At 54.1% G+C, this 13,879-nt stretch overlaps 5 protein-coding genes across 5 annotated transcripts; 2 read left to right on the plus strand and 3 right to left on the minus strand.

The window, feature by feature from the left end:
- The first annotated feature begins 54 nt into the window (after positions 1-54).
- Positions 55-2,207, plus strand: BO87DRAFT_69932 (uncharacterized protein). The gene has a single exon (XM_025629495.1). It carries the CDS (start codon positions 251-253, stop codon positions 1,946-1,948), a length of 1,698 nt encoding a protein of 565 aa, XP_025478988.1. The 5' UTR covers positions 55-250; the 3' UTR covers positions 1,949-2,207.
- A 162-nt stretch (positions 2,208-2,369) lies between these two features.
- BO87DRAFT_416528 (Gfo/Idh/MocA family protein) lies at positions 2,370-4,156 on the plus strand (the record flags this gene model as incomplete). The annotated part of the gene is made up of 2 exons (XM_025626759.1): positions 2,370-3,997; positions 4,152-4,156. The coding sequence occupies exons 1-2, from the start codon at positions 2,401-2,403 to the stop codon at positions 4,154-4,156; spliced, it is 1,602 nt and encodes a 533-aa protein (XP_025478989.1). The 5' UTR covers positions 2,370-2,400.
- Positions 4,157-4,170: 14 nt separating this feature from the next.
- On the minus strand, positions 4,171-6,269 carry pgmA (phosphoglucomutase PGM2). Its single transcript, XM_025623492.1, has 3 exons — positions 6,005-6,269; positions 5,621-5,922; positions 4,171-5,562 (listed from the first exon to the last, which is right to left on the minus strand). Exons 1-3 carry the CDS (start codon positions 6,055-6,057, stop codon positions 4,250-4,252), a joined length of 1,668 nt encoding a protein of 555 aa, XP_025478990.1. The 5' UTR covers positions 6,058-6,269; the 3' UTR covers positions 4,171-4,249.
- A 184-nt stretch (positions 6,270-6,453) lies between these two features.
- Positions 6,454-9,774, minus strand: BO87DRAFT_407302 (oligoribonuclease; the record flags this gene model as incomplete). The annotated part of the gene is made up of 6 exons (XM_025626061.1): positions 6,454-7,136; positions 7,211-7,297; positions 7,706-7,818; positions 8,011-8,311; positions 8,366-8,694; positions 8,748-9,774. 6 exons carry the CDS (start codon positions 9,772-9,774, stop codon positions 6,618-6,620), a joined length of 2,376 nt encoding a protein of 791 aa, XP_025478991.1. The 3' UTR covers positions 6,454-6,617.
- A 948-nt stretch (positions 9,775-10,722) lies between these two features.
- On the minus strand, positions 10,723-13,442 carry BO87DRAFT_387391 (uncharacterized protein; the record flags this gene model as incomplete). Its single annotated transcript, XM_025624814.1, has 8 exons — positions 10,723-11,452; positions 11,518-11,525; positions 11,730-11,790; positions 11,915-12,629; positions 12,689-12,735; positions 12,809-12,982; positions 13,033-13,135; positions 13,196-13,442. The coding sequence occupies 8 exons, from the start codon at positions 13,440-13,442 to the stop codon at positions 10,723-10,725; spliced, it is 2,085 nt and encodes a 694-aa protein (XP_025478992.1).
- Positions 13,443-13,879: the final 437 nt, after the last annotated feature.

Here is a 13,879-nt window from a genome sequence, read left to right on the forward strand (position 1 = left end):
TCGTCTCTTTCTCTACGCTCCTTGAGTTCGAATTTACTACAGTCGCCTTCGATCGACTTAATCACCGCGCTCCTTTGCCGTCAGAATCCGTGTCGTGCAGGCAGACACCTTCCCTTCACTCCACAGTCCTTCGCTTTCATTTCGAGATCACTTTTCTCACCATTCTTTCAATTTTGCGAAGCTGCGGTCAGCAGTCGCCGCACTTCAGCACATACACAGGAAATTTCGGCCAGACGTGAATGTTATCAGGATGGCCCATCATGGCACAGGACACACTCGGTTCAACAGAGTAATGCGGAAGAAATACCAATTGGATTCTGCGTACTTTAGCGAAACGAAGAGTCCGGAAAACTCTGCGACTCCAACAATCATACCGCAACAGACGGTTGGATATGGGACGGAGGGTGAGCAAACCCTGGACCTGGAGATGCAGGCGCAGGATGTGCACGACAGTCAGGGATTGTCCCTTGAGAAGCGCCAGCAATCAGACACGGCCACGGGGGATCAGGCTACGGTGTCTGCGACTATCATCAACGTGGTCGACAACAATTCGCAGACTAGCACCGGCACTTCGGCAACTGCACCGACAACGATATCTGAAGATTCGACCGTTCCCGCGACTACAGGCTCGTCAACAGACACTGACTCATTGCTCCTGTCGCTTTCTGCCACCGTTTCGGTTGATCTATCCCTGACTGCTTCACCTGCGTATTCTTCTCCGACCGCAGACACACCGGCAGTAACAAGTACGCCTGAACCGTCCTCATCCGCCCCACCGTCATCGGCGCCCGCCGCTTCCAAGACGTCCACTCCGCTATTTGGCTCTACTGCAACTGCTCTTCCTTCTTCGGCACACCCCCAACCATCGAGCGCAGTGTCCAGCTCTGGTCCAAGTGGCACACAAAACGCCAGCCAAGTGACTGGCTCAAGCTCTGCTTGGGTGTTCGGATCCGGTTCACAATCTACGACGACTTCCTCCGTGACTCAGACGATCTCCGCCACGACATCCACCTTCTCATCGGATTCTACTTCCACCACTTCGCTCTACGGAGCTTGGGGCACGGCCTCGAATGGAGGGAGCGGAGGATCAGGGGCAACTGCCACCGGACAAGGTGTCTCGCCTTCATCTTCTTCAGGCAGCTCCGGCTCCAGCTCCAGCTCGGGCTCGGGCTCAGGCTCGGGCTCCCTGAGCAGCCAAACTAAAGGCAAGATAGCCGGTGGTGTAGTTGGTGGTGTGGCTGCTGCTATGTTCGTGTTCGTAGTTGTTGTCTGGCTGCTCCGCCGCCGCAAGAAGAACATCTTGCCACCATCTGGGGACGCTCTCCCCGAGCCTGACACGACCGGGACAGCCGAAGGCTCTCTCCCGCGCTCGGCAGAGATGACCTCGCGGCGGTCTAGCGACGACCCCTTGTTTACTGCGTCATACTTTGCGCCGGCTTTCATGAAGCGATGGCGCCAGTCGCACATGACGACGCGCACAGACAGTACTTTAAGCTCAGAGCCTAGCGAGCGTGGGTTCCAAAAGATCTCCGGCCGGAAAATTCCTTCAGTGTTGCAGTCAGGAGGAGACGGCTACGGCGGTGGATATGAACCAGGATCCCCTACTGCGTCTGAACCGAGCACGCTTTTTTCTCCGAGCTCACCAGTTCAGCCACGGTCACCGCCAACACAACCGCCCGTGGCGACACCGTATGGCATGCCGTTGGATACCAACTATACTCGAGAAGCGGCGGAGGTGGGAGGTGTTGTGGTGTTTCGACCATCGCCAGCCCGCACACCAGTTACCGGGTCCGCCAACGCCAGTCTGTCCAATGAGCCAACCGGGCCACGGGTCGTTTCGCAAGTCGGAGCGCTCTCCCCGACAATGCCCAAGCGGCCTGATGCGCTCGGGCGAAGCCACCCGAGCTTCGATGGCAGCCGGGGCAGTCGATTTACGGAGAGTATATGAAAGGTTCTCCGGGGAGATGAGGGTATATACTGGTGCTCTGTACATACGTGGAGGAGTTATACATAGGGTTTCCGGGTGGAGTTCCCGGACTGGCGATGGTCATCATGTCTGGATTCTGTACTACTTGCTAGCCTGTTTCTTATGGATACCCCAATTCATTTTCTTTGCATGTTCGTGCCATTTGTGAGGGCTTTGTGCCAATATACTGATAATTACAATGTGAATAATGTCTACTAGCCAAGTCTAATTTGGTACTCTACCTTTCATTGCAACCTACTGCGTCGTGATTCCCGTTATCAGCCGATGACATAAGATGCCACCAACCAACCAGCGACGCGGCTTTATCATCCGCACCCGGCGATCCCTTGCGTTTGTATTTGCCCAATACTATATCCCCTCATTCTCCCCTCATTGCCCCTCTCCTACTTCCACTTCCATTCCCCGAACTCATCATGAAAGAACCCGTCATTCCAACGACTTCTCTCCATCCTCCCCCCTCCTCCCGTCCTCTCCGCTTCCTCATAATTGGCGCTGGATCTCGTGGCACCGCCTACGCCCGTGCTGTCACCACCGCTACTCAAGGCACCATCCACGCGGTCGCTGAACCACACCCCTTCAAGCGCCGTCACCTCGGCCGCTCCTACATCTGGGGCGAACACGGCACTCCCCAAGACGGCCAGGAATTCCCCGACTGGCGCGCCTGGCTACAATGGGAGCAACAGCGCCGAGAAACCAATAATGACCCCCGGGTCGGTGTCGATGGGGTCTTCATCTGCACCCTTGACTCCACCCACGTCGAGATCCTCCACGCCATCGCCCCTCTCCAACTCCACATCCTCTGCGAGAAACCTCTCGCCCTATCTCTAGAAGACTGCCTCTCCGTCTACCGTGCCCTCACCCCTAACCTCTCCACCAACATCTTCTCCATCGGCCACGTCCTCCGCTACAGCCCCCACAATATCCTCCTCCGTAAACTCCTCCTTCTCGACCGCGTCATCGGCGACATCGTCTCCCTCGAGCACACCGAACCCGTCGGCTTCTGGCACTTCTCGCACAGCTATGTCCGCGGAAACTGGCGTCGAGAAACCCCCAACGGGGACGGCTCCCTACTTACCAAATCCTGCCACGACATCGACTTCATCATGTGGTTACTCTCCAGTCCTTCTCCTCCCTCCTCAGACCCAACCTCGCAACAACATCCCATCCACCCCCGAACCATCACCTCCACCGGCTCCTTAACCCAATTCCGCAAATCCCAAAAACCCCCCGCCGCAGGCACTGCAACAAACTGTCTCTCCTGCCCCGCAGAACGAGACTGCATCTACAGCGCCGTCCGAATCTACAACGACATGCACGTCGCCAAAGGCGACATAGACTGGCCCGTGAACATCGTCTGCGAAGACATCGAAGATATCCTCCCCAAAGCAACCACCACCACCCCTAGAATCACTAAATCTGACCCCATCCCCACCGAACACATCCCCCTCGCTCAATCTCACCTTCTCACCCGTCTCCGCGAAGACTACGACCAAACCTCCACCACCACGACGGACGAAAACGACCCCATCCACTCCCGCCCGTGGTACGGCCGCTGCGTCTACGAATCCGACAACAACGTCTGCGACGACCAAACCGTAACGATAACCTTCTCGTCCGACCTACCCAAAACCGCCCTATTCCACATGATCGCCCCCACCGAAAAGCAATGCGAGCGACGTGGCCGCGTGTACGGCACGCTGGGCGAAATCAGCTACGATAGTCGCACGATCACCATCTACTCGTTCCAGACGAGAGAGACTACGACGATTACGGTGCCGAAGAGGCCGGCGGAGGAGGAGAAGGCGCATGGCGGAGGGGATTATGGGCTGGCGAGGAGCTTTGTGGATGCTGTGGATGCGGTGGTTAATAAGGGGTGGGGGGTGGCGGAGGCGCAGAGGAGGTTTGTTGGGTGTGATTTGGAGGAGGCGGTTAGGAGTCATGCGGTGGTGTTTGCAGCGGAGGAGGCCAGGAGGGAGGAGGTGGTGGTTAAGTGGGGAGAGTGGTGGGGAGGTAAGGTTAAGGGGGTGGGTTTGTAGCGCTTGATGATGGATTACTGGTTATGATGTTATGAGATAATGATCTGTTTTATGATGCTTTTTTGGTTTGGGGTTTATGGACAGGGTTCAATTATATAATGGTTGATTGTCTTAAGGATGAAGAATAGGATAAGATAGGATGATACGTTTATATGAAAGAAAAATATACTGATTATTCCTTATTAACTACTCAAAAAACGCTATGAACATCAATCATGCTCTTTGCTTATGTGCGGACATCAGGCTCCTCACGGCCAATGTACTCCTTGAACTTAAGCAGCTCCAGAGCCAGAGCCACGTTGTCCTTCAGGTACTCGTCCGTGGCGAGGCCAAGCTTGCTGGCGTCGCTCTCGTACTTCTCAATGTACAGACGGATCGTGGCGCCGCTGCTGCCAGTTCCAGACAGACGGACGACGATGCGGCTGCCGTCGTCGAACTTGACGTACAGACCCTGGTTCTTGGTCACGCTGCCGTCCAGGTCGGTGTAGGCGAAGTTGCCGACGTCGACGACCTTGCGGCCGGACACGGTCGAGCCAACGAAGGTGTCCTTGTTGTCAACCTTCTCCGACAGGGTGGCGATCACCTTGTTGGCGCCGTCGCTGTCGACATTCTCGTAGTCGTACCGGGTGAAGAAGGTACGGCCGTAGGTCTGCCAGAACTCGTTCTGGATGGAAGCGATGCTGGGGGTCTCGCTGGGCTTCTGCTTGGCAACGCCAGCGATGACGTTCAGCCAGGCCACGATAGCCCAAAGGCCGTCCTTCTCGCGGATGTGGTTGCTGCCAGTACCGAAACTCTCCTCACCACAGATGGAGATCTTCTGGTTGTCGAACAGGTTGCAGAAGAACTTCCAGCCCGTGGGCACCTCGTAGCTCTGCAGGCCCTGGGCCTTAGCCACGCGGTCGACGGCACCGGAGGTGGGCATGGAGCGCGCCAGGCCGTAGACACCCTGCTTCTGGAAGTAGGGGATGAGCTTGGCGTGGTGGGCAATGATGGCCAGACTGTCACCGGGAGAGACGAAGGTGTTGGCACCGTAGATCATGTTACGGTCACCGTCACCGTCACTGGCAGCACCGAAGTGGATGCCATTCTTGTCAACGCTCTCGACGAGCTCGTGGGCGTAGACCAGGTTGGGGTCGGGGTGGCCACCGCCGAAGTCGGGCTTGGGCTCGCAGTTCATGGTGCTGCTGGCGGGCAGGCCCAGCTCGTTGACGAAAATGTCAACACCGTAGGGGCCAGTCACACCGTGCATACCATCGAACAGCACCTTGAAGTCCTTGTGGGTCTTGAGGAAATCACGGATGAGGTCGAAGTTGAAGATCTCCTTCATCATGGTGACGTAGTCGGTGGTGGAATGGACGACCTCAACCTCGATGGGGCCGTAGGTCTTGGAGCCGATGGTGGTGGTGTCAACATCGGGGATGTCAATGTACTTGTAGGAGGTGAGGGACTTGGAGGTTTCGAAGATCTTGTTGGTGACGGATTCGGGGGCGGGAGCGCCATTGGCAAGGTTGTACTTGATACCGAAGTCGTTCTCAGGGCCTGAGTAGCAGCATAATGTCAGTGTGGGGTCCATGTGCCTGATTGCTGGATTACGTACCACCAGGGTTGTGACTGGCCGTCAGGAGGATACCACCGGTGGCCTTGCGCTTGCGGATGAGGTTGCTGGCAGCGGGGGTGGAGAGGATGCCATTATGGCCGACCAGCAGCTTCTTGACACCATAAGCGGCACCGATTTTGGCAATCTTCTGGATGACCTCGGTGTTGTAGTAGCGGCCATCGCCACCGATGACGAGGAAAGCGCCCTCAGCACCCTCGGGGATAGAGAGGATGATGCTAGTGACGAAGGACTCGGAGTAGTTGGGCTGCTGGAAGACCTTGACCTTCTTACGAAGACCGGAGCTGGGTGTCGTCAGATAAAAGGACAACTTATAACTTAAAGCCAGAGGACATGGAAGCAAGGAAAGACAATCAAGGTACTTACGTTCCCGGCTTCTGGTCGGCGAAGGGAGTGATGGAGACGGTTTGAACGGACATGGTGGGGAGGAGGGTATAGAGATGGTGGGGAGGAGGGTATAGAGATGGTATGGATAGAAAGAAAGAGGGAGGGGAGGGGAAGCTGGAGGGGTATGGACGGGAAGATATAGAAACGTCGGGAGGAGAAGCTCACCGACAATTGAAGCGAGAGAAACAGGGGGAGGAAAAGGAGCAGGGAGAAGGGAGGGGCAAAGAATGGAAGGGAAGCCGGCGAGACACGAGCGGGGAGGAAGTAAATATAGACTGGCAATTAGCTTCGACTTTGCGAGTCTTCGCCCAACGCCAGGACCCCACCAGGAGGGGCCCATGTCAGCATGATGACTTCAGGCCCGAGCTTCATTCGATCCCCCCATCGCGATACACTGTACACTACGACACTCGAGCTGCAGATACCTGGGGAAAACAGGCCATTCTTGCTGCAATCCCGGATCCATTGGGCATCCATCCAGCTGTTCTACATTGTAATTGGGGTTCTACCCCTCTCTATGCTTGCTTTCGTGTACGTTGGGATTTTTGGGAAGAGCTTCTCGGGTCCGTTTCCCTCGCTCAGACATATTCGGCTACAATCCGAACAGTTGCCCCCGGTAGAATCGCATCTCCTCGATGCTTTCCAGAATATCGTCCCGTGCAAGATGAACCTCCTTCTTCCCTGGCACGGACTCTAGTAGCTCGTCTGAGCCCCACCGTCGTACCATTTCCTTGAGTGCACTCACGTCCACGATCCGATAGTGTAGCCATTCTAGCACCGCCTGGTATGGTCCCTTGGCCAGAAACGCCTTGTCGGCGTGGACACTGTTCCCCGCCAGCAGTCCTCGCCGGGGCTGTGGCACGTATTTCTGGATATAGGCCAAAAGAGCCGTCGCAGCCTCCTCCGCGGTGGTGGTCGAGGCCTGCACGGCCGCCGTCAGCCCTGTGCGACCGTGGGTCTCGATGCACCATGCGTTCATGTTTTCTAGGTCTGAGGTCGGGTGGTGGATGACGGTTTCGAAGCCCTGGGGTTCGAGGAGGTTCAGGTTGGCATCGGTGATGTAGCAGCAGATTTGGAGGATCTGGTCGGTGTCCGGGTCAAGGCCGGTCATCTACACGCCGATCGAAAAGGTTGGAGTTCGTCAGTCGCGGCTGGTAGAGGGGTAGAAGCACAGGAATGCCGCACCTCGCAATCAATCCACACCAGGGGATCGGAGGAACGTGTCAATGGCATGGCTCTTGGAAGCGGTAAGTAAAATATCTCCTGGGACTCCTTCAGACAATCAGCAAGAATTGGATGCAGGCGTTGGCATGAGGTGGTATTGGTCTCAACATGAAGGAGGGAAAGATTTTTGGTCGGCGGGGAGCGGCTCTCCACTCGAAACGGACCACGGTAGGGAGCTCCCACAGCAGCGTAATCCACGCTATGACTGCCATCCAAGCCGACTACATCCTACGTCTCCTTCATTAGGCTTTACAGGTACGAACCGGATCCAAGAACGTAGCACAAATCGTTAAATGCAACTTGCGTGACTCATTGCGTCTATATCAGTTACCTTCGCCTGTCCCCCGTTCTAGCTAGAGAATCAATTACCCAGCCGCCCACAGAACTGAGAGAGATGGATATGGAAATGAAGAAGGGTAAAACTACTTAGTCATGATGATTCCGTCAGAAATGGACCATATCCAAACAGTAGATGTCAGCTGTAGTTAGAATGGTAAATAAGAATTGAAAAAAGATCAAATCAGAGTGCAGATGGTGCTGCGGTCTGACGCAGCTGGCTAGCGCGCCGTCTGGCACCAGTCCATCGTGGCGTCTGAGGTGAAGAAAAAGAAAGAGGAGGATGAAAAAAATTGTGGGTAGACATCTGTATCGCTGAATATGGGCATGGATGATGGGAGTTGAAGCAACCGGTTACAGTTCCTCATCTTCGGTCTCCTGGGGTTTTTGCGGGTGTGTCTCAAGAGGGTTGGTTGCCTTGGTACTGTCACCTGGGCCAACATTTGTAATCTCTTGGGAAAGTCCCGACTCCATTCGTCGGCGCATGGCGTCTTCATCTGAATGTGAGACGCTCGCCCGCTGCTTCTTCAACGGACTGCCGATGAATCCTCCGTTCAGCGGGTTAGCGGCTGGCTTGGGGGTTTCAGCGGCCGTAGCCGCAGCAACAGCGGGCGGGGTAGTAGACGGATCGTTGGTCGCAGGCGTGTCCCCGGCTGTCTTGGGGCTCGCACTTTCGGCCGGAGGTGTATTCGTAGCTAACGAGGCAGACGAATGCTGACGTTTAAGCTGTATACAACAGTTAGTCGGTGGTAGAGACACTAGTATCAGTTCTTGACGTACCTTTATTTTGCGTATGCTTTCCGCGAGCTCCCCTTGCCGTCGGATATCGTCCGGAGACAAATGAAGATCATCTTCTTTGCCCTCCTCTTCATCTGCTTTACCGAGAATCGAATTGTCTTCATCATCTTCACTGTCCATCTCGTCATCCTCACCAGACTTCTTGCCTTTCTTTCTTTCTGTGCTGTCGCGGAAATTCACAAATCCGACCGTGCCGCCGGGTTTCAGGGGACCGAGATTGGCGAAGTCTGGCTGCAAGGACCGACGCTTGGCGGACCCGGGAGTTTCTTGCGCCTTGGGGTCTCTCAGAATTCCCATCTTTTGCAATTGACCTGTGTCCTAGTCAGTCGATGACTCTACAGAAAACCAGAGGGGATAAACCCACGCTCGCCACGGTACATGAATGTGAAGGTGGCGTAAGGTTTGTCGGACGGGTCGATGCCTGTCACGGTCTGCGTGCTAATCGTCTTAGGATCGAGCGTCTTTGGCTTCGCAAAGCTCGTTGTGTGATCAATGTCCGCATCAGCTGACCCTTTATGTCCATTCTCGCCCTGGGCTTCATCATCATCGTCATGAGCATCGAACTGTGGTGAGTACTCTCCGCGCTTAATCTCCCCAGATGCCAGGACACGGAACAAAGCCACCTTGATCTGACCCGCAGACTCGGGGATCGGGTCATCGTCCGAATCGGAGAACGACATGTCGTCCGAAACATCTTCTAGCGGGGACTTTGCATCGTTGCCATAGCGCATGACTCCTTTGCCCGACTTTGCGTCCATCTGCAAATCTCCAGTTGCTTCCCGCTTGATTCGGCGCTTCTCCATTTTTTGTCGTCGGCGCTCGATCTTGGCGGCAGCGTCTTTACCCTCCAAGTCCAAGCCGTTCAGCCATCTTTCTAATCCGACTTCGCGGAAGAGAAACTCCCGTTCAGCGAGACCTCCGCCCTCTGATACCGGTACGCTAACCCATCGAGAGTTGACCCACGTTTCTTCACCTCTCCGCAGCAGTGTGGCCACTTCCTCCTTGGCCCGGCCATCAAAGTAGATATAGGCGGCGACCGTTTCATTTGGCGAATTAGTCAATGCTTGGTACGGAGCAACCGTGCTGCTGTACTGGCCACGCTCCCCGGTGGTCCCGGGTAGCCCACCAACTACCTTCGGCTTGGGTGCGGGGTTGTCGGGGGTCGGTTTCGGGGCGGAGTATGGGACGTCTTGGCCGGGGTTGAGAAGGGTGATGGAGATAGCGAACGTTGACTGCTCAGGGCGTCCGGATCCGGATTCAGGGATCTTGGGTGGTGGCACGGGGATGTAGCAAGCTATGCGAGACGCCCGGGACTGGCGTTGAATGGAGTATTCGGAGATAGGTCCGTCCGGAGTGTGTATACTCACGGCGAGACCCTTGAAACAGGGCATGGCGGGGCAGGGATGCGGATCGCGGCGATGAGAGGTGTTGTGTAAGTAAATTCGAAGCTAGCGTTTCACCCAGCTGGAAGTGAAAGAACGGAGAGGCAAGAGAGGGAGGGCGAGAGTGCGTGGAATCGTCCCTAGGAGAGCTAGTTGTGGGTGGTGGAGGCGGTCAGGGTTCGTAGTGTGTTTGGCCTGCTACCGACAGCCCTCGTCGGGGGGTGGGATGACCGATTCACGGCCAAGGACGAGGCCTATGGGGCTTGTCAATTCCAAGAAAGCGATGTGTTCGCCGGAGTGAGTCAATCGACGGGTCCCTTCGTCTGCGCGAAATCCAGGTAGGCCCGCCAGTTGCGCAGAGTGAGAGGGAGGGGAAGCGTTGCTAGAGGGCGCCAACAATGAGCTAACAAACATGAAACATACCAGGCTAGGTTCAACAAAAAGGAAGTAAGGCAACAAGAAATAAGAGTGTTGATTGCTGCAGTAAGAGGAGTCAAGACAAGCTTTCGAGCCGATCAAGATACGAGGAGCAAGACTGGACTGAATCCGGGATGGAAGAAAGGGAGGGAAAGTCCGGAGTGATGTGGGAGGACGAGGGAGAAGTGGAGGTGACGATCGACGCCGGCTGGAACTCCGCCTGCTTCCCTGGATCGCTTCCGCTGCTCTGGTGTCGGGCGCCTTGTCCTCTTCCTTCCAGGGGCCTCACTCACGCAGCCCAAAATTCAATGTGTCTGCGAGTCATTGGTGAACTTTTGTTATTTGCTGAAGATCTCTTCTTACAGGGGTACTTCCTGGTCTTTCTCAAGGATGTCTCAGGGTTTTATACATCCTGCCTCTTACCTACACTCCTAGCCTACAACTACTAACTTCCGTGTTTTGTTTTGGACCAGCGGACCAGTGTTTATCGGCGGTGCTCTTCACGCCCATTAGTACTCTATATGTAAGCTAGATTCCGGTTTACAATCCTCGTCTTCGCGCTTCCTCTCTCGCAACGGTGGCAAGTTCTGGGAAATCCCGATCGAGGCTGTCGAACAGCGCCTCCGCTTTCCGTCGCTTGCGCTCTTCGATCTGACCCTGCAACTGAATGATTTTCTCCTGAACCTTCGCATGTGAGTCCACCAGGGAAAGATCCAGAAGTTCATCGGCATATCGACGGAGCTCTTCCAATTTCCTTTCAAGAAAAGAGATACTGGCTTCATCTGTAGTGGCTGGAACACTCGGCTCATTGGTCGGCCGTCGGAATGCGCCATCTCCTGGCGTCAGGGAAAGTAGAGGAGATGCATGCCTAAAGGGAGCCTGAAAGGAAGGCTCAGCTTCAGCAGGGCTATGTTCCTCAACGAGATCACTGATACGGAGCTGCCCTTTCGGGCCTATACTCCGTGAGGACATGACATAGGGACGAGCGTTTGAGTGTATAGTATCCTCTGTACTTTGCGACTGTATCATACCACGGTTTGTGAAAGTACTATAGTCTTCCTGCTGTCGTGGTAGTTCCACCTCTTCATCACTAACCTGGGTTCTCGGTCGTTTATGTACCCGGGAAGGCACTTCAGGCGGGAGGGATGCGCTATGAGTAGCCATACTAGCTCTTTTGCCTCGTTTTTGATCGAATACGTTGTCGGTGAACCCCATGATTCGACCGCGAGGATCAATCGACTTAATCCGAGACCGCGCAGGCTTGTCTTTGCTAGAGTAAGGAAGAGGGAAGTGGCAGCATCGGCAATTACAGAAATGGGAGCACTTTGGACATACCCATGGATCTGTGTTCCTCAGAAAGGGTATCAAATCCACGTCAAAGTGTCGATGGAGGCCCCGGAAGCAAAAGAATGCGGAGCATTGGGTACATGCCACCCCTTTCCAGGCAGGATGACTATCACGGCACAAGTGACAGAGTCGCTCCTGATTTATTTAGCTCGCGCCCCTTCAATGCCAAGCTAAACAGAGATACTGGGGTTATTCCGTACCATCATCGGTTGTTTCCGTGCATCTGCCGCGGCAGCAGCCAAGGCGCCCAGAGACTTTTGCCTGGAAAAGGTAGAATTAGAGGCACACTCTTGATCACATGATTTATCATAAGACTCTTGACACGGGACCAAGGCACAGGTTTTGAGGGTGATAGGGCCCGTATGCTTGAAGGGAAAGGTCATACTTTGGATGTTTGATTCGGGAGAGTAATCGATCACGCAGTCTGTTCCGAGTCGACTGAATAACCTCCATGCAGTAGGCACGCGGAATGAGTTCGGCCCATGTATAGTCAGCAACGTGTTTGCAGCTGCGTCCAGAGATAAAGCACGTCAGACATAAGTCAAAGTCGCCGCACTGCTCGCAGTGCAGATGCCGATTCCATATTGTCAAGCCGCAGAAATTACATTCTATCACGGCCCCCTGGGTATCCACGGTCTTCATTGGAGGGACCGAGTCAGTCTCAATAGCTTCATCATCCAGCAGTTTGAGAAAGACGTCCAGGAGAAGAGCTTCGTCCTCAGTTCCTAGAGACCCTCGGATCAAAGCATGCAACGGGATTAGAGGGACTCGGCCAGTGTCTGCATGGCAGTATCGCTGGTAGAATGGCTGGATGTAGTCGAAGAAAGAGACAAGCGAAGAGCTATGCATAACATTCCAGACTACCTTTGTAACCATTGGACTGATATTCCAAATTTGATGGGCAGTAGCTGAAGGAAATATTACCAAGTCTCCAGGTTGCTGATGGGTAATGTATATAGGTAAATTGGCGGACTTGAGCTGGGTAGTAGAAACGTCGGTCCAATCGGTATGGGGAGACTTTCCCAATCTCTCCATATATGTATCGTATACGGCCTGTGAGTGTTTATCGGTGCCAAAGCAGATGGACCCAGGGCCAGCACCTAACCCGATCATCAGAACGTTTGTCGAGAACGTCAAATATGTCTCGTCATGCGTTTACCTTCTGATTCAACTAATAGATTCAGCGCGACTGTTCCGCTAAAACATCTGTGAAATCCTGAACTACCCCATTATGACATGGTTAGTGGACATAGGTGTATGGAAGGCAGCAGAGACTCACGAAGATTTCCGAGTCCCAACATACGCCATCAGCACCTCCGGAGCTATCTCCTTTGGCAACGTCCGGAATAAGTCAAGAGACCCAAGATGTCTCATAGCTGAAGGAAGGAATGCATCTAATGCCTTGATCCATTCCTGTGGGCACTGGAGGTCTTTTGCGTACAAACTGGCTTGTCTATCAGTTTTAAGAGGCCGACGCTCGGAACAGTGATCATATTAACGTACAACTCTCGGACATTGCCGGTACGAGCAAATTCTGTCTGCGAAAGGAGATCTTGGAGCCGCATTTTCGCATCTCGCCCAGTGTGGCAGTTCCTTACCGGTATCGCTGTCCATGCGTAAAGATGTCAACGGCTACACTTTTCAGGCTGTTATGTCGTGGGCATACCTGCTGAGGAAGAGAGGCTGCCTAGTCTCTCATTGTTCAGAACCGACCTGTCCCATTCTTTCAATCGAGAAAAGCCACGTATTACAAATGGCTTCCCATCGCGGAGTTTTGTCTCCACCCATCTTGTGGTTTCATCTTCTGACAGATGAGTGATGTCTTGAACAGAATACTCGGAAAACGGGATGAACGGCTCTCCAGCGCGCAAGAGGTCCTGCACAGACGGGGGCGCCTGTTGTAAGAATTCCATATCATATCAATCTTGAAAGAAACATTGTCACACCGTTAAGACATGAATAAGGGTATTCCCAAGGCATTGGCCTTCGACAGAAGATTGATATCACACATCGGTCGGCCATCTCGGAACCGGGGCTCTGATTGCTACTCACACGTGACTTCTGATTCCCCGCATATGTGTTCTAACCATTTACGGTAATCTGTGAGGTTCACTCCTTAGCAAGTCCACGGGGATGAACGAAAAGAAATCGTTAATTTTGTCTAACAAGAGTGAAAGAGAGAGCCTGAAGTATGGCCATAAATAGCAAGTTATCAGCGTAACTTAGTGTAAGGGAAAGTACGTATTAGCCTGCGCACATTTGATTACTGTCACAGCAGTCTTAGTTCCGAGGTCCAGATTCGATGCAGCGCCTTCAACCGGTGCTTATATCCTGATGGGGGGTTACATTG

The sequence above is a fragment of the Aspergillus neoniger genome (assembly GCF_003184625.1).
Source record: "Aspergillus neoniger CBS 115656 unplaced genomic scaffold BO87scaffold_19, whole genome shotgun sequence".
Taxonomy (NCBI): domain Eukaryota; kingdom Fungi; phylum Ascomycota; class Eurotiomycetes; order Eurotiales; family Aspergillaceae; genus Aspergillus; species Aspergillus neoniger.

What these genes read in the sequence shown, in the direction of transcription:
- BO87DRAFT_69932 (XM_025629495.1), top strand. Translation starts at nt 251, where the DNA reads ATGGCCCATCATGGCACAGGACACACTCGGTTCAACAGAGTAATGCGG.
- pgmA (XM_025623492.1), bottom strand. Translation starts at nt 6,057, where the DNA reads ATGTCCGTTCAAACCGTCTCCATCACTCCCTTCGCCGACCAGAAGCCG. An exon ending in GCCGACCAGAAGCCGGGAAC is followed by an intron (nt 5,923 to 6,004) that starts GTAAGTACCTTG and finishes GACGACACCCAG; the next exon opens with CTCCGGTCTTCGTAAGAAGG. An exon ending in GGCCAGTCACAACCCTGGTG is followed by an intron (nt 5,563 to 5,620) that starts GTACGTAATCCA and finishes GCTGCTACTCAG; the next exon opens with GCCCTGAGAACGACTTCGGT.